The sequence below is a fragment of the Oncorhynchus kisutch genome, linkage group LG17 (genome assembly GCF_002021735.2).
Source record: "Oncorhynchus kisutch isolate 150728-3 linkage group LG17, Okis_V2, whole genome shotgun sequence".
Lineage (NCBI taxonomy): Eukaryota > Metazoa > Chordata > Actinopteri > Salmoniformes > Salmonidae > Oncorhynchus > Oncorhynchus kisutch.
In genome coordinates, this window is record NC_034190.2 from 818,213 (window position 1) to 845,181 (window position 26,969).

Below are 26,969 nucleotides of genomic sequence, written 5' to 3' on the forward strand. Positions count from 1 at the left end.
ATCAGCGGGAAGGTACTGTATCAGGAAGGTACTGTATCAGGAAGGTACTGCATCGGGGGAAGGTACTGTATCAGGGGGGAAGGTACTGTATCAGGAGGAAGGTACTGAATCAGGGGGGAAGGTACTGTATCAGGGGGGAAGGTACTGTATCAGGGGGGAAGGTACTGTATAAGGGGGAAGGTTCTGTATCAGGAGGAAGGTACTGTATTACGAAGGTATCAGGAAGGTACTGTATCAGGAAGGTACTGTATCAGGGGGAAGGTACTGTATCAGGAAGGTACTGTATCAGGGGGAAGGTACTGTATCAGGGGGAAGGTACTGTATCAGGGGGAAGGTACTGTATCAGGAAGGTACTGTATCAGGGGAGAAGGTACTGTATCAGGGGAAGGTACTGTATCAGGGGGAAGGTACTGTATCAGGAGGAAGGTACTGTATCAGGAAGGTACTGTATCAGGGGAGAAGGTACTGTATCAGGGGAAGGTACTGTATCAGGGGGAAGGTACTGTATCAGGGGGAAGATACTGAATCAGGGGGGAAGGTACTGTATCAGGGGGGAAGGTACTGTATCAGGGGGGAAGGTACTGTATCAGGAGGAAGGTACTGTATCAGGAAGGTACTGTATCAGGAAGGTACTGTATCAGGAAGGTACTGTATCAGGGGAGAAGGTACTGTATCAGGGGGAAGGTACTGTATCAGGGGAAGGTACTGTATCAGGAAGGTCCTGTATCAGGGGGAAGGTACTGTATCAGGGGGAAGGTACTGTATCAGGGGGAAGGTACTGTATCAGGAAGGTCCTGTATCAGGGGGAAGACACTGTATCAGGGGGGAAGGTACTGTATCAGGGGAAGGTACTGTATCAGGAAGGTCCTGTATCAGGGGGAAGACACTGTATCAGGGGGGAAGGTAGTGTATCAGGAGGAAGGTACTGTATCAGGAAGGTTCTGTATCAGGAGGAAGGTACTGTATTACGAAGGTATCAGGAAGGTACTGTATCAGGAAGGTACTGTATCAGGGGGAAGGTACTGTATCAGGAAGGTACTGTATCAGGGGAAGGTACTGTATCTGGGGGAAGGTACTGTATCAGGGGGAAGGTACTGTATCAGGAAGGTACTGTATCAGGAAGGTACTGTATCAGGGGAGAAGGTACTGTATCAGGGGGAAGGTACTGTATCAGGGGGAAGACACTGTATCAGGGGGAAGGTACTGTATCAGGGGGAAGACACTGTATCAGGGGGAAGGTACTGTATCAGGGGGAAGACACTGTATCAGGGGGAAGGTACTGTATCAGGGGGAAGACACTGTATCAGGAGGAAGGTACTGTATCAGGAGGAAGGCACGTATTTGGCTTCCTAATACATACATACTGTACTGCTTCTTCTTCAACTCACATGTACCAACACACTCTCTATAAGCCACACAGGTACAGACACAGGTACAGACACAGACACAGGCACAGATACAGACACATATACAGACACAGGTACAGGTACAGGCACAGGCACAGGCACAGGTACAGGTACAGACACAGGTACAGACACATATACATATACAGACACAGGTACAGACACAGGTACAGACATGGGTACGGGTACAGATACAGATATGGGTACAGATATCGATACAGGTACAGGTACAGGTATGGGTACAGGTACAGATACAGGTATGGGTACAGATACAGACACAGACACAGATACAGGTACAGATACAGGTATGGGTACAGGTACAGGCACAGGTACAGACACAGGTACAGATACAGGTACAGGTATGGGTACAGGTACAGATACAGGTACAGGTACGAGTACAGGTATGGGCACAGGTATGGGTACAGGTACAGGTACGGGTACAGATACAGGTATGGTACAGGTACATGTACAGACACAGGTACAGGTACAGGTACAGATACAGGTACAGGTACAGGTACAGGTACAGATACAGATACAGGTACAGGTACAGATACATGTAGAGGCACAGGTACAGATACAGGTACAGTTACGGGTACAGATACAGATACAGGTATGGTACAGGTACATGTACAGACACAGGTACAGGTACAGATACAGGTACAGGTACAGGTACAGATACAGGTATGGGTACAGGTACAGGTACAGATACAGGTATGGGTACAGGTACAGGTACCAGTACAGGTACAGATATAGGTACAGGTACAGATACAGATACAGGTACAAGTACAGGTATGGGTACAGATACATATACAGGTACAGGTATGGGTACAGATACAGATACAGGTACAGATACAGGTACAGGTACAGGTACAGGTACAGATACAGGTACAGGTACAGGTACAGATACAGGTACAGATACAGATACAGGTACAGATACAGATACAGGTACAAGTACAGGTATGGGTACAGATACAGATACAGATACAGATACAGGTACAGATACAGGTACAGATACAGATACAGGTACAGGTATGGGTACAGCTACAGGTACAGGTACAGGTACAGATACAGATACAGGTACAGATACAGGTACAGATACAGGTACAAGTACAGGTATGGGTACAGATACAGGTACAGATACAGATACAGATACAGATACAGATACAGATACAGGTACAGGTACAGATACAGGTACAGGTACAGATACAGGTACAGGTATGGGTACAGATACAGGTATGGGTACAGATACAGGTACAGATACAGGTATGGGTACAGATACAGGTACAGGTATGGGTACAGATACAGGTACAGATACAGGTATGGGTACAGATACAGGTACAGGTATGGGTACAGATACAGGTACAGATACAGGTACAGATACAGGTATGGGTACAGATACAGGTACAGATACAGGTATGGGTACAGGTACAGGTACAGACACATGTATGGGTACAGGTACAGATAAAGTTATGGGTACAGGTACAGGTACAGATACAGGTATGGGTACAGATACAGGTACAGATACAGATACAGATACAGATACAGGTACAGATACAGGTACAGGTACAGGTACAGATACAGGTACAGATACAGGTACAGATACAGATACAGATACAGGTACAGGTACAGGTAAAGATACAGGTATGGTACAGGTACATGTACAGACACAGGTACAGGTGCAGATACAGGTACAGGTACAGATACAGATACAGGTACGGGTACAGGTACAGGTACAGGTACAGGTACAGGTACAGGTACAGGTACAGATACAGGTACAGGTATGGGTACAGATACAGGTACAGATACAGGTACAGGTACAGGTATGGGTACAGATACAGGTACAGATACAGGTATGGGTACAGATACAGGTACAGATACAGGTACAGGTACAGGTATGGGTACAGATACAGGTACAGATACAGGTACAGGTACAGGTATGGGTACAGATACAGGTACAGATACAGGTACGGGTACAGATACAGGTACAGATACAGGTATGGGTACAGATACAGGTACAGGTATGGGTACAGATACAGGTACAGGTATGGGTACAGATACAGACACAGATACAGGTACAGGTACAGATAAAGTTATGGGTACAGGTACAGGTACAGATACAGGTATGGGTACAGATACAGATACAGGTACAGATACAGGTACAGGTACAGGTACATGTACAGGTACAGATACAGGTACAGGTACAGATACAGATACAGGTACAGGTACAGATACAGGTACAGATACAGGTACAGATACAGATACAGGTACAGGTACAGATACAGGTACAGGTACAGATACAGATACAGGTACAGGTACAGCTACAGGTACAGATACAGGTACAGATACAGATACAGGTACAGATACAGATACAGGTACAGATACAGATACAGGTACAGATACAGGTACAGATACAGGTACAGGTACAGATACAGATACAGGTACAGATACAGGTACAGATACAGGTACAGATACAGATACAGATACAGGTACAGATACAGATACAGGTACAGATACAGATACAGGTACAGATACAGGTACAGATACAGGTACAGGTACAGTTGGTATAGTAATAAAAATGTTATTACTTTTCTTACATGGTCAAGGTGCTTCCATTCCTCCCCCCATTCTCTGTCTGTCAACCGGTGGTCGATCACCTCTTCCTGACGAGCCCCGTGCATTCCTTCATCAATCAGGAGAGAGGGGGGAGAGAGAGAGAGAGAGGGAGAGAGAGAGAGGGAGAGAGAGACAGCATGCAGTCCTTCATCAATCAGGAGAGAGAAAGTTCAAGTCTGTAGAGCAAGATATGAGTGCCCTGTCTTCCCTCCATCCTCTCTCCACTGTTCCCTCCATCCTCTCTCCACTGTCCCCTCCATCATCTCTCCACTGTCCCCTCCATTCTCTCTCCACTGTTCCCTCCATCCTCTCTCTAATGTTCCCTCCATTCTCTCTCCATTGTCCCCTCCATCCTGTCTCCACTGTCCCCTCCAGCCTCTCTCCACTGTTCCCTCCATCCTCTCTCCACTGTCCCCTCCATCCTCTCTCCACTGTCCCCTCCATCCTCTCTCCACTGTTCCCTCCATCCTCTCTCCACTGTCCCCTCCATCCTCTCTCCACTGTCCCCTCCATCCTTTCTCCACTGTTCCCTCCATCCTGTCTCCACTGTCCCCTCCATCCTCTCTCCACTGTTCCATCCATCCTCTCTCCACTGTCCCCTCCATCCTCTCTCCACTGTTCCCTCCATCCTGTCTCCACTGTCCCCTCCATCCTGTCTCCACTGTCCCCTCCATCCTGTCTCCACTGTTCCCTCCATCCTCTCTCCACTGTCCCCTCCATCCTGTCTCCACTGTCCCCTCCATCCTCTCTCCACTGTTCCCTCCATCCTCTCTCCACTGTTCCCTTCATCCTCTCTCCACTGTCCCCTCCATCCTCTCTCCACTGTTCCCTCCATCCTGTCTCCACTGTCCCCTCCATCCTCTCTCCACTCTCCCCTCCATCCTTTCTCCACTGTTCCCTCCATCCTCTCTCCCCTGTCCCCTCCATCCTCTCTCCACTGTTCCTTCCATCCTCTCTCCACTGTCCCCTCCATCCTCTCTCCACTGTCCCCTCCATCCTCTCTCCACTGTCCCCTCCATCCTCTCTCCACTGTCCCCTCCATCCTCTCTCCACTGTTCCCTCCATTCTCTCTCCACTGTCCCCTCCATCCTCTCTCCACTGTTCCCTCCATTCTCTCTCCACTGTCCCCTCCATTCTCTCTCCACTGTCCCCTCCATCCTCTCTCCACTGTCCCCTCCATCCTGTCTCCAATGTCCCCTCCATCCTCTCTCCACTGTCCCCTCCATCCTCTCTCTACTGTTCCCTCCATCCTCTCTCCACTGTTCCCTCCATCCTCTCTCCACTGTCCCCTCCATCCTGTCTCCACTGTCCCCTCCATCCTGTCTCCACTGTCCCCTCCATCCTGTCTCCACTGTCCCCTCCATCCTCTCTCCACTGTTCCCTCCTTTTGGAGTTATGTTTGTTTTCAAGTTATTAAACAACTCCATTCCACTAAGTTTGATTCTCCTACGCCTGACTTCCACCTATACACACGACTCTGATCCTCTCTCCACTGTCCCCTCTATCCTCTCTACCTCCTCCCCCTCTCTACCTCCTCCTCCTCTCTGCTCCCTCCCCCTCTCTACCTCCTCCTCCTCTCTGCTCCCTCCCCCTCTCTTCCATCCTAAGTTTGATTCTCCTACGCCTGACTTCCACCTATACACACGACTCTGATCCTCTCTCCACTGTCCCCTCCATCCTCTCTACCTCCTCCCCCTCTCTACCTCCTCCTCCTCTCTGCTCCCTCCCCCTCTCTTCCATCCTAAGTTTGGTTCTCCTGCGCCTGACTTCCACCTATACACACGACTCTGATAGAATCACTGACAAAACATGAAGCAGGAGAAGGTCCCCCGGCCATGGAGGTGGAGGAGCGCTTCATGGAACATATGGAGATGATTTACAATCTGAGTGCCGCCATGGATCGTGTTGTCCATAATATGGACCGCTGGGAGTTTTTCCAGCGCCTCCACCAGCACAAACGGGGTCTCCCCTGAGCGCCCCTATCCCGCCTGAACCCAGCAGGATCCATCTATCCATAGATAGATGGATCCTCAAACTAAGCCTTTCCTCCTCAAACTAAGCCTGTACCTGGCCACGGTCCACCCAGCTCCATCGGACCGTGAGAAGAGTTGCGCCCCCGTCTCATGCCTCACCGGGAAAGCCCTGGAGTGGGCTAGCGCTGTGTGTGGAGAAGAGAATGCAGCGTTGGACCATTTTGAGGAGTTCCCCTGCCATTTCAGGACAGTATTCGGCCACCCACCCAAAGGCAGAGCGGCGGGTCAGCGCCTCTATCATCTGAGGCAGGAGACGAGGAGCGCCCAGGAGTTTGCGCTAGAGTTTAGGATCCTGGCTGCCTGGAGCGACAGGGCCCTGATCGACCATTACCGTTGTAGTCTACGCGGAGGACGTCCGTCGGGAGCTGGCCTGTAGAGACACCAGCCTCACCTTCGACCAGCTGGTGGACCTGTCCATCCGGCTGGATCACATGCTGGCTACTCGCAGACTTCCAGATTGCAGTCTGGTTGTTCCATCCTCCCATACTCCCTCACTGATACCCATGGAGCTGGGAGGGGCGCTGCGCAGGGAGACCAGAGGGGGATACCGCTCGTGCAACATCTGTGGCCTCAGAGGTCACACTGCGGGTTGGTTCCCCTGGGAAGCGAGGCAGCAGGCAGGGTACTCTGGCGTCACCCCAGGTGAGTAGGCACTATTCTCATCCAGAGCCCTCTGTTGCACATACGTTTGTCTCTGTCACTTTTCCTGAATTTTACCCGCTTTCCCAGCATAAGGCGCTAGTAGATTCAGGCGCGGCTGGGAATTTCATGAATAAAGTGTTCCTGTGGTTGTGCCTTTCCTCTGTTTACGCCTTAGATAGTCGACCATTAGGGTTTATCAGGGAGGCCACCGCTCCTTTGGTAACGCAGGGGGATCACAGGGAAAGGATGAGTCTTTTCCTTATTGATTCTCCTGCGCATCCCGTGGTGCTGGGCCTACCCTGGTTAGCTTGTCATAACCACACTGTTTCTTGGCCACAGAGGGCTCTCACGGGGTGGTCGCGAGAGGGTGTAGTGGTGTATATTGATGACATTCTGAGCATGTGTCTCTGGTGCGCAGAATGTTTGGTACGTCAAGGCTGAGAAATGCCTGTTCTTCCAACAGTCCGTCTCCTTCCATCAGCATCGGATTTCCACGTCAGGAGGGGAGATGGAGAGCAGCCGTGCTGCTCCCATTACTTCCCTGCTAAAGGGAGCACTTGCAGTGGTCAGCTGAGGCGAACAGGCACCTGAAGGCTCTGTTTGCCTTGGCTCATGTGTTGGCTCATCGGGATCCCTCTTTGCCGTTCATAGTGGAGGTGGACACATCCGAAGCTGGGATAGAAGCATGGCTCTCTCAGCGCTCAAGTACGACCACTGAAGCTCCGCCTCTGTGCCTTCCGTTCGAAGAAGCTCAGCTTGGCGGAGAGAAACTATGATGCGGGGGACCGGGAGCTGTTGGCTGTTGTCAAGGCTTTGAAGGCATGAAGACATTGGCTTGAGTGGGCTAAACACCCTTTTCTCATCTGGAATGACCACTGCAATCTGGAGTACATTCAGGAGGCGAGGAGACTGAATCCTCGCCAGGCAAGGTGGGACACGTTTTTCACCCGTTTTGTGTTTACCCTCTCTTACAGGCCAGGCTCCCAGAACGTTAAGGCAGACGTACTGTCCCGGCTGTATGACACGGAGGAACGGTCCATGGATCCCACTCCCATACTCCCAGCCTCTTGTTTGGTGGCGCCGGTAGTGTGGGAGCTGGACGCGGATATTGAGCGAGTGTCACGTGCAGATCCTGCTACCCTCCAGTGTTCCGCTGGGCGTCTGTACGTTCTGTCTGCTGTCCGCGACAGGCTGATCTATTAGGCCCACACGTCACCCTCCTCTGGTCATCCTAGGATAGGTTGGATGATGCGCTGTCTTGATGGGAGGTACTGCTGGCCCACGTGAGGGTTTGTGTTTCCTCCTGCTCAGTGTGTACCCAGAGCAAGGCTCCTAGACACCTGCCCAGAGGTAAGTTACAACCCTTACCCGTTCCACAACGGCCGTGGTCACACCTGTCGGTGGATTTTTTAACTGATCTTCCACCTTCACAGGGTAACACCACGATCCTGGTCGTTGTGGATCGGTTTTCGAAGTCCTGTCGTCTCCTCCCTTTTCCCGGTCTCCCTAAGGCCCTACGGACTGCGGAGGCCCTATTTACACACGTCTTCCGGCACTACGGGGTGCCTGAGGATATAGTGTCTGATCAGGGTCCCCAGTTCACATCAAGGGTCTGGAAGGCGTTTATGGAACGTCTGGGGGTCTTGGTCAGCCTTAACTCAGGTTTTCACCCCAAGAGTAATGGGCAGGTGGAAAGAGTTAACCAGGATGTGGGTAGGTTTCTGCGGTCTTATTGCCAGGACTGGGTGGGGGAGTGGGCAGCGTTCGTGCTCTGGGCAGAGATGGTCCAGAACTCGCTCCACCACTCCTCCACTAACCTTTCTCCCTTTCAATGTGAATTAGGGTATCAGCCGGTTCTGGCTCCTTGGCATCAGAGTCAGACCGAGGCTCCTGCGGTGGACAATTGGTTCGGGCACGCTGAGGAAACCTGGGAGGCAGCCCACGTTCACCTTCAGCGCACCATACTGCGCCAGACCGTCACCGCAGTGAGGCCCCGGTGTTCGCACCAGGGGACAGGGTCTGGCTCTCGACCTGAAAACCTGCCCCTCCGCCTGCCCTGCCGGAAGTTGGGTCCACGGTTTGTGGGGATGTTTAAAGTCATGAGGAGAGTGAACGAGGTATGTACGTTACAGCTACCCACCAATTACCGTATTAACCCCTCATTCCATATGTCTCTCCTCAGGCCGGTGGTTGACTTCCCTGCCACCTATATACACGACTCTGACACCCTATTCCCTATCTAGTGCACTACTTTTGACCAGGGCACTATAGAACCCTATTCCATATCTGGCACAACCACCCTCCCTCTCTCCCTCCCTCTATCAAGGGCCAGACATGCTAAATGTAGAGAAGTTTTTCTTAGATCAGGGACACATGTACCTAGTCATTAAGCTTCATGGACAAAGATCCACTCTGGAAACATCTCCTCTCTCTGTATTAAAATAACCTCTCTGGTTTGTGGGTAGAAAATCTGGACCTCTTGCAGGATGGACAGCTACGGTTGACCCTACGGTTGACCCTACGTTTGATCCTATTCCTACATTCCCTCCCCTTCTTCTATTCTTCTCAGTCCTCCCTCTTCTTAAGTCCTTACCCAGTGGTCGTGGTCTCTCCCTGAGCTCGCGGTGGTTGTGGTTGGGGTGGCGGTAGTGTGGTGAGTCTCTGTAATGGTTTGTGATGGCCATGTCGTCCAGCCGGTAGTGCTGTGGGGGCGGGGGAGGCGTGGGGTGTCCATGGGCCAGGCCGTTAGGTTGATAGGAGAGACCGTTGGAGGGGCTGAACCGTTGGCCTGCCGGGCTGATCGTACAGGGTCTCTTACTGGAGGTCTCCAGGTGCAGGGGGCCATCCCTGTCAAAGCCGTTCACTTTGGTTCTGGAGGAGGAGAGGGGACAGAGAGGAGGAGAGGGGGAGGGAAGAGAGGAGGAGAGGGGGAAGGAATAGAGAGAAGGAGAGGGGGAGGGAATAGAGAGGAGGAGGAGGAAAGGGGGAGGGAATAGAGAGGAGGAGAGGGGGAGGGAACAGAGAGGAGGAGAGGGAACAGAGAGGGAACAGAGAGGAGGAGGACGAGAGGGGGAGGCAATAGAGAGGAGGAGGAGGAGAGGGGGACAGAATAGAGAGGAGGAGGAGAGAATAGAGAGAAGGAGAGGGAAGAGAGAAGGAGGAGAGGGGGAAGGAATAGAGAGGAGGAGGAGGAGAGGGAGAGAGAATAGAGAGAATAGAGAGAAGGAGGAGGAGGAGGAAGAGGAGAGGGGGAGGGAATAGAGAGGAGGAGGAGAGGGAACAGAGAGGAGGAGGAGGAGAGGGAACAGAGAGGAGGAGAGGGGGAGGGAACAGAGAGGAGGAGGAGGAAAGGGGAAGAAAATAGAGAGGAGGAGGAGGAAAGGGGGAGGGAATAGAGAGGAGGAGGAGGAAAGGGGGAGGAGGGAATAGAGAGGATGAGAGGGGGAGGGAACAGAGAGGAGGAGGAGAGGGAACAGAGAGGAGGAGGACGAGAGGGGGAGGCAATAGCGAGGAGGAGGACGAGAGTGGGAGGCAATAGCGAGGAGGAGGAGGAGAGGGGGACAGAATAGAGAGGAGGAGGAGGAGAGGGGGAAGGAATAGAGAGGAGGAGAGGGGGAGGTAACAGAGAAGTGGAGGAGGAACAGAGAGGAGGAGGAGGAAGAGGGGGAGGGAACAGACAGGAGGAGGAGGAGGAGGAGGAGAGTGGGAGGGAACAGAGAGGAGGAGGAGGAGAGGGGGAGGGAACAGAGAGGAGGAGGAGAGGAGGAGGGAACAGAGAGGAGGAGGAGGAGAGAGGGAGGGAACAGAGAGGAGGAGGAGAGGAGGAGGGAACAGAGAGGAGGAGGAGGAGAGGGGGAGAAAACAGAGAGGAGGAGGAGGAAGAGAGGGGGAGGGAACAGAGATGAGGAGGAGAGGGGGGGGAATAGAGAGGAGGAGGAGGAGAGGGAATAGAGAGGAGGTGGAGGAGGAGGCGAGGGGGATGCGGAAGAGAGGGGGAGGGAACAGAGAGGAGGAGGTGGTAGAGAGGGGGAGGAGGAAGAGAGGGGGAGGGAACAGAGAGGAGGAGGAGGTAGAGAGGGGGAGGAGGAAGAGAGGGGGAGGGAACAGAGAGGAGGAGGAGGTAGAGAGGGGGAGGAGGAAGAGAGGGGGAGGAGGTAGAGAGGTGGAGGAGGTAGAGAGGGGAAGGAGGAAGAGAGGGGGAGGGAACAGAGAGGAGGAGGAGGTAGAGAGGGGGAGGAGGAAGAGAGGGGGAGGGAACAGAGAGGAGGAGGTGGTAGAGAGGGGGAGGAGGAAGAGAGGGGGAGGGAACAGAGAGGAGGAGGAGGGTAGAGAGGGGGAGGAGGAAGAGAGGGGAGGAGGTAGAGAGGGGGAGGGAACAGAGAGGAGGAGGAGGTAGAGAGGGGGAGGAGGAAGAGAGGGGGAGGAGGAAGAGAGGGGGAGGGAACAGAGAGGAGGAGGAGGTAGAGGGGGGAGGAGGTAGAGAGGGGGAGGAGGAAGAGAGGGGGAGGAGGTAGAGAGGGGGAGGAGGAAGAGAGGGGGAAGGAACAGAGAGGAGGAGGAGATAGAGAGGGGGAGGAGGAAGAGAGGGGGAGGAGGTAGAGAGGGGGAGGAGGAAGAGAGGGGGAGGAGGAGGAGAGGGGGAGGGAACAGAGAGGGGGAGGAGGTAGAGAGGGGGAGGAGGTAGAGAGGGGGAGGGAACAGAGAGGAGGAGGAGGTAGAGAGGGGGAGGGAACAGAGAGGAGGAGGAGGTAGAGAGGGGGAGGAGGAAGGGAGGGGGAGGGAGGGAACAGAGAGTAGGAGGAGGTAGAGAGGGGGGAGGAGGAAGAGAGGGGGAGGGGGAGGCGAGGGGGAGGGAACAGAGAGTAGGAGGAGGTAGAGAGGGGGAGGAGGAAGGGAGGGGGAGGAGGAAGAGAGGGGGAGGGAACAGAGAGTAGGAGGAGGTAGAGAGGGGGAGGAGGACGAGAGGGTGAGGGAACAGAGAGTAGGAGGAGGTAGAGAGGGGGAGGAGGAAGAGAGGGGGAGGGAACAGAGAGGAGGAGGAGGTAGAGAGGGGGAGGAGGAAGAGGGGGAGGAGGTAGAGAGGGGGAGGAGGAAGAGAGGGGGAGGGAACAGAGAGGAGGAGGAGGTAGAGAGGGGGAGGGAACAGAGAGGAGGAGGTGGTAGAGAGGGGGAGGGAACAGAGAGTAGGAGGAGGTAGAGAGGGGGAGGAGGAAGAGAGGGGGAGGAGGAAGAGAGGGGGAGGGAACAGAGAGGAGGAGGTGGTAGAGAGGGGGAGGGAACAGAGAGTAGGAGGAGGAAGAGAGGGGGAGGAGGAAGAGAGGGGGAGGAGGAAGAGAGGGGGAGGGAGGGAACAGAGAGGAGGAGGAGGTAGAGAGGGGGAGGAGGAAGAGAGGGGGAGGAGGAAGAGAGGGGGAGGAGGAAGAGAGGGGGAGGGAACAGAGAGGAGGAGGAGGTAGAGAGGGGAGGAGGAAGAGAGGGGGAGGAGGAAGAGAGGGGGAGGAGGAAGAGAGGGGGAGGAGGAAGAGAGGGGGAGGGAACAGAGAGGAAGAAAGACAGTGAGAAACAGCTTTAGAAGAAGTTGTCCCAAAGGCACCCTATTCCCTACATAGTGCACTTCTTTTGACCAGAGTCCTGTGGGCCCTTTGATCCCGGAGAAACACGGCTTTAGAAGAAGGGACCCATCATGAGGCAGGGTGTTTACTCTGTCTTCTATAGAAGGGACTCATCACAGGGTGTTTTACTCTGTCTTCTATAGAAGGGACCCATCATGACACAGGGCGTTTTACTCTGTCTTCTATAGAAGGGACCCATCATGACACAGGGCGTTTTACTCTGTCTTCTATAGAAGGGACCCATCATGACACAGGGTCATCATTATTGTTATTGTGTGTACGTGTGTGTATGACACACCTTTTTCACCTTTATTTAACCAGGTATTTATATATATAACCCTAACCCTTTATTTAACCAGGTATTTATATATATAACCCTAACCCTTTATTTAACCAGGTAGACAAGTTGAGAACAAGTTCTCATTTACAATTGCGACCTGGCCAAGATAAAGCAAAGCAGTTCGACAGATACAACGACACAGAGTTACACATGGAGTAAAACAAACATACAGTCAATAATACAGTATAAACAAGTCTATATACGATGTGAGCAAATGAGGTGAGAAGGGAGGTAAAGGCAAAAAGGCCATGGTGGCAAAGTAAATACAATATAGCAAGTAAAACACTGGAATGGTAGATTTGCAGTGGAAGAATGTGCAAAGTAGAAATAAAAATAATGGGGTGCAAAGGAGCAAAATAAATAAATTAATTAATTAAATACAGTAGGGAAAGAGGTAGTTGTTTGGGCTAAATTATAGGTGGGCTATGTACAGGTGCAGTAATCTGTGAGTGCGTATGTTATCGTGTGTGAAAAGTGCGTATGTTATCGTGTGTGTGTGTATGTGTGTGTATAGTGTGTGTGTGTAGTGGATATGTTATCGTGTGTGTGTATATTGCGTATGTTATCGTGTGTGTGTGTATATGTGTGTGTATAGTGCATATGTTATCGTGTGTGTGTGTGTGTGTGTGTGTATAGTGTGTATGTTATCGTGTGTGTATGTGTGTGTGTGTATAGTGCGCATGTTATCACGTGTGTGTGTGTGCATGTGTGTGTGTGTATCTGTGTGTATCTGTGTGTATGTGTGTGTGTGTGTGTGTGCGTGTAGAAACAGATTGTACGTCTTAATGAGGTGTTTTCATGGTCTTCTAATACTTATCCATCTCAGACCATATGCTCCACAGACACAACTTCTTCCCCACAATGCTCTCTCTCTCTCTCTCTCTCTCTCTCTCTGTCTCTCTGTCTCTCTGTCTCTCTCTCTCTCTGCCTCTCTCTCTGTCTCTCTGTCTCTCTCTGTCTCTCTCTGTCTCTCTGTCTCTCTCTCTGTCTCTCTGTCTCTCTCTCTGTCTCTCTGTCTCTCTCTGTCTCTCTGTCTCTCTCTCTTCTCTGTCTCTCTCTCTGTCTCTCTGTCTCTCTGTCTCTCTCTCTCTCTCTCTCTGTCTCTGTATCTCTCTCTCTCTGTCTCTCTCTCTCTGTCTCTCTCTCTCTGTCTCTCTCTCTCTGTCTCTCTCTCTCTGTCTCTCTCTCTCTGTCTCTCTCTCTCTGTCTCTCTCTCTCTGTCTCTCTCTCTCTGTCTCTGTGTCTCTCTCTCTCAATTCAATGGCTATATTATTAACAGAAGTTAAATAATAAATACAAATTAACAGTAAACACATTTCAAATGTCATATCATGTATATACAGTCTTGTAATGATGTGCAAATAGTTAAAGTACAAAAGGGAAAATAAATAAATATGGGTTGTATTTACAATGGTGTTTGTTCTTCACTGGTTGCCCTTTTCTTGTGGCACAGGTCACAAATCTTGCTGCTGTGATGGCACACTGTGGAATTTCACCCAGTAGATATGGGAGTTTATCAAAATTGTATTTGTTTTCAAATTCTTTGTGGCTCTGTGTAATCTGAGGGAAATATGTCTCTCTAATATGGTCATACATTGGGCAGGAGGTTAGGAAGTGCAGCTCAGTTTCCACCTCATTTTGTGGGAAGTGAGCACATAGCCTGTCTTCTCTTGAGAGCCATGTCTGTCTACGGCGGCCTTTCTCAATAGCAAGGCTGTACTTACTGAGTCTGTACATAGTCAAAGCTTTGTACTCTCTATAAAAGGGATTGAATTTGTTGTTACCTAATAATTTTTTGGTAGGTTTCCACACTACTTTCCTTCCCTCTATAGCATTTCTTAATATTATTCAGTTCCTTTGGCTTTGATGCCTCATGATTGAGTATTGCTCTGTTCAAGTAGACTGTGATTTTGCTGTGGTCTGATAGGGGCGTCAGTGGACTGACTGTGAACGCTCTGAGAGACTCTGGGTTGAGGTCAGTGATAAAGTAGTCGACAGTACTACTGCCAAGAGATGAGCTATAGGTGTACCTACCATAGGAGTCCCCTCGAAGCCTACCATTGACTATGTACATACCCAGCGTGCGACAGAGCTGCAGGAGTTGTGACCCTTCCCTGTTTCACACCTGGTAGTTTGGTGGATGGGACTAGCAGCTCTCTGTAACGTAGAGGGCAACCAGTGGGTCCATTTCCACTATACCACCCACCTGGTAGTATGATGGATGGGACTACCAGCTCTCTGTAATCTAGAGGACAACCAGTGGGTCCATCTCCTCTATATCACCCACCTAGTAGTATGGTGGATGGGACTACCAGCTCTCTGTAACCTAGAGGGACACCAGTGGGTCCGTCTCCTCTATACCATGTTTCTCTCTCTCATCTCTGTTGTCTTCCACTCAACTCGAACTGACTGCCACTACACCTCCAACTTAAACCCGGAAGAAGCCCATCGTTTCCCAAGAGATGCTGAATCTCCACTCTACTCAATCCCAACTTGTACAGAGAAACTTCTAGAGCCAGCAGACACCAACCTCACCTGTCAGGTGTTCTCCTCTAGAGCCAGCAGACATCAACCTCACCTGTCAGGTGTTCTCCTCTAGAGCCAGCAGACATCAACACCTACCTCACCTGTCAGGTGTTCTCCTCTAGAGTCAGCAGACACCAACCCTTACCTCACCTGTCAGGTGTTCTCCTCTAAAGCCAGCAGACATCAACACCAACCTCACCTGTCAGGTGTTCTCCTCTAGAGCCAGCAGACACCAACCTCATGTGTCAGGTGTTCTCCTCTAGAGCCAGCAGTCACCAACCCCTATCTCACCTGTCAGGTGTTCTCCTCTAGAGCCAGCAGACATCAACCTCACCTGTGAGGTGTTCTCCTCTAGAGCCAGCAGACATCAACCTCACCTGTCAGGTGTTCTCCTATTGAGCCAGCAGACATCAACCTCGCCTGTCAGGTGTTCTCCTCTAGAGTCAGCAGACACCAACCCCTACCTCACCTTTCAGGTGTTCTCCTCTACAGTCAGCAGACACCAACACCAACCTCACCTGTAAGGTGTTCTCCTGTAGAGCCAGCAGACACCAACCTCACCTGTCAGGTGTTCTCCTGTAGAGTCAGCAGACACCAACCCCTACCTCACCTGTCAGGTGTTCTCCTCTAGAGTCAGCAGACACCAACACCAACCTCACCTGTCAGGTGTTCTCCTTTAGAGTCAGCAGACACCAACCCCTACCTCAACCGTCAGGTGTTCTCCTCTAGAGCCAGCAGACATCAACCTCACCTGTCAGGTGTTCTCCTCTAGAGCCAGGAGACATCAACACCAACCTCACCTGTCAGGTGTTCTCCTCTAGAGCCAGCAGACACTAACCCCTACCACACCTGTCAGGTGTTCTCCTCTAGAGCCAGCAGACACCAACCCCTACCTCACCTGTCAGGTGTTCTCCTCTAGAGCCAGCAGACATCAACATCAACCTCACCTGTCAGGTGTTCTCCTCTAGAGCCAGCAGACATCAACATCAACCTCACCTGTCAGGTGTTCTCCTCTAGAGCCAGCAGACATCAACCTCACCTGTCAGGTGTTCTCCTCTTGAGCCAGCAGACATCAACCTCACCTGTCAGGTGTTATCCTCTAGAGCCAGCAGACATCAACACCTACCTCACCTGTCAGGTGTTCTCCTCTAGAGTCAGCAGACACCAACCCCTACCTCACCTGTCAGGTGTTCTCCTCTAGAGTCAGCAGACACCAACACCAACCTCACCTGTCAGGTGTTCTCCTTTAGAGTCAGCAGACACCAACCCCTACCTCACCTGTCAGGTGTTCTCCTCTAGAGCCAGCAGACATCAACCTCACCTGTCAGGTGTTCTCCTCTAGAGCCAGGAGACATCAACACCAACCTCACCTGTCAGGTGTTCTCCTCTAGAGCCAGCAGACACCAACCCCTACCACACCTGTCAGGTGTTCTCCTCTAGAGCCAGCAGACATCAACCTCACCTGTCAGGTGTTCTCCTCTAGAGCCAGCAGACATCAACATCAACCTCACCTGTCAGGTGTTCTCCTCTAGAGCCAGCAGACATCAACATCAATCTCACCTGTCAGGTGTTCTCCTCTAGAGCCAGCAGACATCAACCACACCTGTCAGGTGTTCTCCTCTAGAGCCAGCAGACATCAACCTCACCTGTCAGGTGTTCTCCTCTAGAGCCAGGAGACATCAACACCAACCTCACCTGTCAGGTGTTCTCCTCTAGAGCCAGCAGACACCAACCTCACCTGTCAGGTGTTATCCTCTCGAGCCAGCAGACATCAACAACTACCTCACCTGTCAGGTGTTCTCCTCTAGAGTCAGCAGACACCAACCCCTATCTCACCTGTCAGGTGTTCTCCTCTAGAGCCAACAGACATCAACAACAACCTCACCTGTCAGGTGTTCTCCTCTAGAGCCAGCAGACACCAACCTAACCTGTCAGGTGTTATCCTCTAGAGCCAGCAGACATCAACCTCACCTGTCAGGTGTTCTCCTCTTGAGCCAGCAGACATCAACCTCACCTGTCAGGTGTTCTCCTCTAGAGCCAGCAGACATCAACACCTACCTCACCTGTCAGGTGTTCTCCTCTAGAGCCAGGAGACATCAACACCGACCTCACCTGTCAGGTGTTCTCCTCTAGAGCCAGCAGACACCAACCTCACCTGTCAGGTGTTCTCCTATTGAGCCAGCAGACATCAACCTCGCCTGTCAGGTGTTCTCCTCTAGAGTCAGCAGACACCAACCCCTACCTCACCTTTCAGGTGTTCTCCTCTACAGTCAGCAGACACCAACACCAACCTCACCTGTCAAGTGTTCTCCTGTAGAGCCAGCAGACATCAACCTCACCTGTCAGGTGTTCTCCTTTAGAGTCAGCAGACACCAACCCCTACCTCACCTGTCAGGTGTTCTCCTCTAGAGCCAGCAGACATCAACCTCACCTGTCAGGTGTTCTCCTCTAGAGCCAGCAGACATCAACACCTACCTCACCTGTCAGGTGTTCTCCTCTAGAGTCAGCAGACACCAACCCCTACCTCACCTGTCAGGTGTTCTCCTCTAGAGTCAGCAGACACCAACACCAACCTCACCTGTCAGGTGTTCTCCTTTAGAGTCAGCAGACACCAACCCCTACCTCACCTGTCAGGTGTTCTCCTCTAGAGCCAGCAGACATCAACCTCACCTGTCAGGTGTTCTCCTCTAGAGCCAGGAGACATCAACACCAACCTCACCTGTCAGGTGTTCTCCTCTAGAGCCAGCAGACACTAACCCCTACCACACCTGTCAGGTGTTCTCCTCTAGAGCCAGCAGACACCAATACCAACCTCACCTGTCAGGTGTTCTCCTTTAGAGTCAGCAGACACCAACCCCTACCTCACCTGTCAGGTGTTCTCCTCTAGAGCCAGCAGACATCAACCTCACCTGTCAGGTGTTCTCCTCTAGAGCCAGCAGACATCAACATCAACCTCACCTGTCAGGTGTTCTCCTCTAGAGTCAGCAGACACCAACCCCTATCTCACCTGTCAGGTGTTCTCCTCTAGAGCCAACAGACATCAACAACAACCTCACCTGTCAGGTGTTCTCCTCTAGAGCCAGCAGACACCAACCTAACCTGTCAGGTGTTATCCTCTAGAGCCAGCAGACATCAACCTCACCTGTCAGGTGTTCTCCTCTTGAGCCAGCAGACATCAACCTCACCTGTCAGGTGTTCTCCTCTAGAGCCAGCAGACATCAACACCTACCTCACCTGTCAGGTGTTCTCCTCTAGAGCCAGGAGACATCAACACCGACCTCACCTGTCAGGTGTTCTCCTCTAGAGCCAGCAGACACCAACCTCACCTGTCAGGTGTTCTCCTATTGAGCCAGCAGACATCAACCTCGCCTGTCAGGTGTTCTCCTCTAGAGTCAGCAGACACCAACCCCTACCTCACCTTTCAGGTGTTCTCCTCTACAGTCAGCAGACACCAACACCAACCTCACCTGTCAAGTGTTCTCCTGTAGAGCCAGCAGACATCAACCTCACCTGTCAGGTGTTCTCCTTTAGAGTCAGCAGACACCAACCCCTACCTCACCTGTCAGGTGTTCTCCTCTAGAGCCAGCAGACATCAACCTCACCTGTCAGGTGTTCTCCTCTAGAGCCAGCAGACATCAACACCTACCTCACCTGTCAGGTGTTCTCCTCTAGAGTCAGCAGACACCAACCCCTACCTCACCTGTCAGGTGTTCTCCTCTAGAGTCAGCAGACACCAACACCAACCTCACCTGTCAGGTGTTCTCCTTTAGAGTCAGCAGACACCAACCCCTACCTCACCTGTCAGGTGTTCTCCTCTAGAGCCAGCAGACATCAACCTCACCTGTCAGGTGTTCTCCTCTAGAGCCAGGAGACATCAACACCAACCTCACCTGTCAGGTGTTCTCCTCTAGAGCCAGCAGACACTAACCCCTACCACACCTGTCAGGTGTTCTCCTCTAGAGCCAGCAGACACCAATACCAACCTCACCTGTCAGGTGTTCTCCTTTAGAGTCAGCAGACACCAACCCCTACCTCACCTGTCAGGTGTTCTCCTCTAGAGCCAGCAGACATCAACCTCACCTGTCAGGTGTTCTCCTCTAGAGCCAGCAGACATCAACATCAACCTCACCTGTCAGGTGTTCTCCTCTAGAGCCAGCAGACATCAACATCAACCTCACCTGTCAGGTGTTCTCCTCTAGAGCCAGCAGACATCAACCACACCTGTCAGGTGTTCTACCTCTAGAGCCAGCAGACATCAACCTCACCTGTCAGGTGTTCTCCTCTAGAGCCAGGAGACATCAACACCAACCTCACCTGTCCGGAGTTCTCCTCTAGAGCCAGCAGACACCAACCTCACCTGTCAGGTGTTATCCTCTCGAGCCAGCAGACATCAACACCTACCTCACCTGTCAGGTGTTCTCCTCTAGAGTCAGCAGACACCAACCCCTATCTCACCTGTCAGGTGTTATCCTCTAGAGCCAGCAGACATCAAAACCAACCTCACCTGTCAGGTGTTCTCCTCTAGAGCCAGCAGACATCAACCTCACCTGTCAGGTGTTCTCCTCTAGAGCCAGCAGGCACCAACACCAACCTCACCTGTCAGGTGTTCTCCTCTAGAGTCAGCAGACACCAACCCCTACCTCACCTGTCAGGTGTTCTCCTCTAGAGCCAGCAGACATCAACACCAACCTCACCTGTCAGGTGTTCTCCTCTAGAGCCAGCAGACACCAACCTCACCTGTCAGGTGTTATCCTCTAGAGCCAGCAGACATCAACCTCCCCTGTCAGGTGTTCTCCTCTTGAGCCAGCAGACATCAACCTCACCTGTCAGGTGTTCTCCTCTAGAGCCAGCAGACATCAACACCTACCTCACCTGTCAGGTGTTCTCCTCTAGAGTCAGCAGACACCAACCCCTACCTCACCTGTTAGGTGTTCTCCTCTAGAGTCAGCAGACACCAACACCAACCTCACCTGTCAGGTGTTCTCCTTTAGAGTCAGCAGACACCAACCCCTACCTCACCTGTCAGGTGTTCTCCTCTATAGCCAGCACACATCAACACCAACCTCACCTGTCAGGTGTTCTCCTCTACAGCCAGCAGACATCAACATCAACCTCACCTGTCAGGTGTTCTCCTCTAGAGCCAGCAGACATCAACCTCACCTGTCAGGTGTTCTCCTCTTGAGCCAGCAGACATCAACCTCACCTGTCAAGTGTTCTCCTCTAGAGCCAGCAGACATCAACACCTACCTCACCTGTCAGGTGTTCTCCTCTAGACTCAGCAGACACCAACCCCTACCTCACCTGTCAGGTGTTCTCCTCTAGAGTCAGCAGACACCAACACCAACCTCACCTGTCAGGTGTTCTCCTTTAGAGTCAGCAGACACCAACCCCTACCTCACCTGTCAGGTGTTCTCCTCTATAGCCAGCACACATCAACACCAACCTCACCTGTCAGGTGTTCTCCTCTACAGCCAGCAGACAGCAACATTAACCTCACCTGTCAGGTGTTCTCCTCTAGAGCCAGCAGACATCAACCTCACCTGTCAGGTGTTCTCCTCTAGAGCCAGCAGACACCAACCCCTACCTCACATGTCAGGTGTTCTCCTCTAGAGCCAGCAGACACCAACCCCTACCTCACCTGTCAGGTGTTCTCCTCTAGAGCCAGCAGACACCAACACCAACCTCACCTGTCAGGTGTTCTCCTTTAGAAACAGCAGACACCAACCCCTACCTCACCTGTCAGGTGTTCTCCTCTAGAGCCAGCAGACATCAACCTCACCTGTCAGGTGTTCTCCTCTAGAGCCAGCAGACATCAACATCAACCTCACCTGTCAGGTGTTCTCCTCTAGAGCCAGCAGACATCAACATCAATCTCACCTGTCAGGTGTTCTCCTCTAGAGCCAGCAGACATCAACCACACCTGTCAGGTGTTCTCCTCTAGAGCCAGCAGACATCAACCTCACCTGTCAGGTGTTCTCCTCTAGAGCCAGGAGACATCAACACCAACCTCACCTGTCAGGTGTTCTCCTCTAGAGCCAGCAGACACCAACCTCACCTGTCAGGTGTTATCCTCTCGAGCCAGCAGACATCAACACCTACCTCACCTGTCAGGTGTTCTCCTCTAGAGTCAGCAGACACCAACCCCTATCTCACCTGTCAGGTGTTCTCCTCTAGAGTCAGCAGACACCAACCCCTACATCACCTGTCAGGTGTTCTCCTCTAGAGCCAGCAGACATCAACAACAACCTCACCTGTCAGGTGTTCTCCTCTAGAGCCAGCAGACACCAACCTAACCTGTCAGGTGTTATCCTCTAGAGCCAGCAGACATCAACCTCACCTGTCAGGTGTTCTCCTCTTGAGCCAGCAGACATCAACCTCACCTGTCAGGTGTTCTCCTCTAGAGCCAGCAGACATCAACACCTACCTCACCTGTCAGGTGTTCTCCTCTAGAGTCAGCAGACACCAACCCCTACCTCACCTGTCAGGTGTTCTCCTCTAGAGCCAGCAGACATCAACCTCACCTGTCAGGTGTTTTCCTCTAGAGCCAGGAGACATCAACACCGACCTCACCTGTCAGGTGTTCTCCTCTAGAGCCAGCAGACACCAACCTCACCTGTCAGGTGTTCTCCTATTGAGCCAGCAGACATCAACCTCGCCTGTCAGGTGTTCTCCTCTAGAGTCAGCAGACACCAACCCCTACCTCACCTTTCAGGTGTTCTCCTCTACAGTCAGCAGACACCAACACCAACCTCACCTGTCAGGTGTTCTCCTGTAGAGCCAGCAGACATCAACCTCACCTGTCAGGTGTTCTCCTTTAGAGTCAGCAGACACCAACCCCTACCTCACCTGTCAGGTGTTCTCCTCTAGAGCCAGCAGACATCAACCTCACCTGTCAGGTGTTCTCCTCTAGAGCCAGCAGACATCAACACCTACCTCACCTGTCAGGTGTTCTCCTCTAGAGTCAGCAGACACCAACCCCTACCTCACCTGTCAGGTTTTCTCCTCTAGAGTCAGCAGACACCAACACCAACCTCACCTGTCAGGTGTTCTCCTTTAGAGTCAGCAGACACCAAACCCTACCTCACCTGTCAGGTGTTCTCCTCTAGAGCCAGCAGACATCAACCTCACCTGTCAGGTGTTCTCCTCTAGAGCCAGGAGACATCAACACCAACCTCACCTGTCAGGTGTTCTCCTCTAGAGCCAGCAGACACTAACCCCTACCACACCTGTCAGGTGTTCTCCTCTAGAGCCAGCAGACACCAATACCAACCTCACCTGTCAGGTGTTCTCCTTTAGAGTCAGCAGACACCAACCCCTACCTCACCTGTCAGGTGTTCTCCTCTAGAGCCAGCAGACATTACCTCACCTGTCAGGTGTTCTCCTCTAGAGCCAGCAGACATCAACATCAACCTCACCTGTCAGGTGTTCTCCTCTAGAGCCAGCAGACATCAACATCAACCTCACCTGTCAGGTGTTCTCCGCTAGAGCCAGCAGACATCAACCACACCTGTCAGGTGTTCTACCTCTAGAGCCAGCAGACATCAACCTCACCTGTCAGGTGTTCTCCTCTAGAGCCAGGAGACATCAACACCAACCTCACCTGTCCGGAGTTCTCCTCTAGAGCCAGCAGACACCAACCTCACCTGTCAGGTGTTATCCTCTCGAGCCAGCAGACATCAACACCTACCTCACCTGTCAGGTGTTCTCCTCTAGAGTCAGCAGACACCAACCCCTATCTCACCTGTCAGGTGTTATCCTCTAGAGCCAGCAGACATCAAAACCAACCTCACCTGTCAGGTGTTCTCCTCTAGAGCCAGCAGACATCAACCTCACCTGTCAGGTGTTCTCCTCTAGAGCCAGCAGGCACCAACACCAACCTCACCTGTCAGGTGTTCTCCTCTAGAGTCAGCAGACACCAACCCCTACCTCACCTGTCAGGTGTTCTCCTCTAGAGCCAGCAGACATCAACACCAACCTCACCTGTCAGGTGTTCTCCTCTAGAGCCAGCAGACACCAACCTCACCTGTCAGGTGTTATCCTCTAGAGCCAGCAGACATCAACCTCCCCTGTCAGGTGTTCTCCTCTTGAGCCAGCAGACATCAACCTCACCTGTCAGGTGTTCTCCTCTAGAGCCAGCAGACATCAACACCTACCTCACCTGTCAGGTGTTCTCCTCTAGAGTCAGCAGACACCAACCCCTACCTCACCTGTCAGGTGTTCTCCTCTAGAGTCAGCAGACACCAACACCAACCTCACCTGTCAGGTGTTCTCCTTTAGAGTCAGCAGACACCAACCCCTACCTCACCTGTCAGGTGTTCTCCTCTATAGCCAGCACACATCAACACCAACCTCACCTGTCAGGTGTTCTCCTCTACAGCCAGCAGACATCAACATCAACCTCACCTGTCAGGTGTTCTCCTCTAGAGCCAGCAGACATCAACCTCACCTGTCAGGTGTTCTCCTCTTGAGCCAGCAGACATCAACCTCACCTGTCAAGTGTTCTCCTCTAGAGCCAGCAGACATCAACACCTACCTCACCTGTCAGGTGTTCTCCTCTAGACTCAGCAGACACCAACCCCTACCTCACCTGTCAGGTGTTCTCCTCTAGAGTCAGCAGACACCAACACCAACCTCACCTGTCAGGTGTTCTCCTTTAGAGTCAGCAGACACCAACCCCTACCTCACCTGTCAGGTGTTCTCCTCTATAGCCAGCACACATCAACACCTACCTCACCTGTCAGGTGTTCTCCTCTAGAGTCAGCAGACACCAACCCCTACCTCACCTGTCAGGTGTTCTCCTCTAGAGCCAGCAGACATCAACCTCACCTGTCAGGTGTTTTCCTCTAGAGCCAGGAGACATCAACACCGACCTCACCTGTCAGGTGTTCTCCTCTAGAGCCAGCAGACACCAACCTCACCTGTCAGGTGTTCTCCTATTGAGCCAGCAGACATCAACCTCGCCTGTCAGGTGTTCTCCTCTAGAGTCAGCAGACACCAACCCCTACCTCACCTTTCAGGTGTTCTCCTCTACAGTCAGCAGACACCAACACCAACCTCACCTGTCAGGTGTTCTCCTGTAGAGCCAGCAGACATCAACCTCACCTGTCAGGTGTTCTCCTTTAGAGTCAGCAGACACCAACCCCTACCTCACCTGTCAGGTGTTCTCCTCTAGAGCCAGCAGACATCAACCTCACCTGTCAGGTGTTCTCCTCTAGAGCCAGCAGACATCAACACCTACCTCACCTGTCAGGTGTTCTCCTCTAGAGTCAGCAGACACCAACCCCTACCTCACCTGTCAGGTTTTCTCCTCTAGAGTCAGCAGACACCAACACCAACCTCACCTGTCAGGTGTTCTCCTTTAGAGTCAGCAGACACCAACCCCTACCTCACCTGTCAGGTGTTCTCCTCTAGAGCCAGCAGACATCAACCTCACCTGTCAGGTGTTCTCCTCTAGAGCCAGGAGACATCAACACCAACCTCACCTGTCAGGTGTTCTCCTCTAGAGCCAGCAGACACTAACCCCTACCACACCTGTCAGGTGTTCTCCTCTAGAGCCAGCAGACACCAATACCAACCTCACCTGTCAGGTGTTCTCCTTTAGAGTCAGCAGACACCAACCCCTACCTCACCTGTCAGGTGTTCTCCTCTAGAGCCAGCAGACATCAACCTCACCTGTCAGGTGTTCTCCTCTAGAGCCAGCAGACATCAACATCAACCTCACCTGTCAGGTGTTCTCCTCTAGAGCCAGCAGACATCAACATCAACCTCACCTGTCAGGTGTTCTCCGCTAGAGCCAGCAGACATCAACCACACCTGTCAGGTGTTCTACCTCTAGAGCCAGCAGACATCAACCTCACCTGTCAGGTGTTCTCCTCTAGAGCCAGGAGACATCAACACCAACCTCACCTGTCCGGAGTTCTCCTCTAGAGCCAGCAGACACCAACCTCACCTGTCAGGTGTTATCCTCTCGAGCCAGCAGACATCAACACCTACCTCACCTGTCAGGTGTTCTCCTCTAGAGTCAGCAGACACCAACCCCTATCTCACCTGTCAGGTGTTATCCTCTAGAGCCAGCAGACATCAAAACCAACCTCACCTGTCAGGTGTTCTCCTCTAGAGCCAGCAGACATCAACCTCACCTGTCAGGTGTTCTCCTCTAGAGCCAGCAGGCACCAACACCAACCTCACCTGTCAGGTGTTCTCCTCTAGAGTCAGCAGACACCAACCCCTACCTCACCTGTCAGGTGTTCTCCTCTAGAGCCAGCAGACATCAACACCAACCTCACCTGTCAGGTGTTCTCCTCTAGAGCCAGCAGACACCAACCTCACCTGTCAGGTGTTATCCTCTAGAGCCAGCAGACATCAACCTCCCCTGTCAGGTGTTCTCCTCTTGAGCCAGCAGACATCAACCTCACCTGTCAGGTGTTCTCCTCTAGAGCCAGCAGACATCAACACCTACCTCACCTGTCAGGTGTTCTCCTCTAGAGTCAGCAGACACCAACCCCTACCTCACCTGTCAGGTGTTCTCCTCTAGAGTCAGCAGACACCAACACCAACCTCACCTGTCAGGTGTTCTCCTTTAGAGTCAGCAGACACCAACCCCTACCTCACCTGTCAGGTGTTCTCCTCTATAGCCAGCACACATCAACACCAACCTCACCTGTCAGGTGTTCTCCTCTACAGCCAGCAGACATCAACATCAACCTCACCTGTCAGGTGTTCTCCTCTAGAGCCAGCAGACATCAACCTCACCTGTCAGGTGTTCTCCTCTTGAGCCAGCAGACATCAACCTCACCTGTCAAGTGTTCTCCTCTAGAGCCAGCAGACATCAACACCTACCTCACCTGTCAGGTGTTCTCCTCTAGACTCAGCAGACACCAACCCCTACCTCACCTGTCAGGTGTTCTCCTCTAGAGTCAGCAGACACCAACACCAACCTCACCTGTCAGGTGTTCTCCTTTAGAGTCAGCAGACACCAACCCCTACCTCACCTGTCAGGTGTTCTCCTCTATAGCCAGCACACATCAACACCAACCTCACCTGTCAGGTGTTCTCCTCTACAGCCAGCAGACATCAACATCAACCTCACCTGTCAGGTGTTCTCCTCTAGAGCCAGCAGACATCAACCTCACCTGTCAGGTGTTCTCCTCTAGAGCCAGGAGACATCAACACCAACCTCACCTGTCAGGTGTTCTCCTCTAGAGCCAGCAGACACCAACCCCTACCTCACATGTCAGGTGTTCTCCTCTAGAGCCAGCAGACACCAACCCCTACCTCACCTGTCAGGTGTTCTCCTCTAGAGCCAGCAGACATCAACCCCTACCTCACCTGTCAGGTGTTCCCCTCTAGAGTCAGCAGACACCAACCCCTACCTCACCTGTCAGGTGTTCTCCTCTAGAGCCAGCAGACATCAACCCCTACCTCAACTGTCAGGTGTTCTCCTCTAGAGCCAGCAGACATCAACCTCACCTGTCAGGTGTTCTCCTCTAGAGCCAGCAGACACCAACCTCACCTGTCAGGTGTTATCCTCTAGAGCCAGCAGACATCAACACCTACCTCACCTGTCAGGTGTTCTCCTCTAGAGTCAGCAGACACCAACCCATATCTCACCTGTAAGGTGTTCTCCTCTAGAGCCAGCAGACACCAACCTCACCTGTCAGGTGTTATCCTCTACAGCCAGCAGACATCAACACCAAGCTCACCTGTCAGGTGTTCTCCTCAAGAGCCAGCAGACACCAACCTCACCTGTCAGGTGTTATCCTCTAGAGCCAGCAGACATCAACCTCACCTGTCAGGTGTT

General features: G+C 52.3%; 1 protein-coding gene across 1 annotated transcript in view; it reads right to left on the reverse strand.

The window, feature by feature from the left end:
* LOC109886786 (protein CBFA2T1-like) overlaps positions 1-26,969 on the reverse strand; it is a 246,884-nt gene that overhangs the window by 21,154 nt on the left and 198,761 nt on the right. The window contains 2 exon segments of the mRNA XM_031794995.1: positions 3,998-4,083; positions 9,285-9,562. Coding sequence (XP_031650855.1) covers positions 3,998-4,083; positions 9,285-9,562 — 364 coding nt within the window.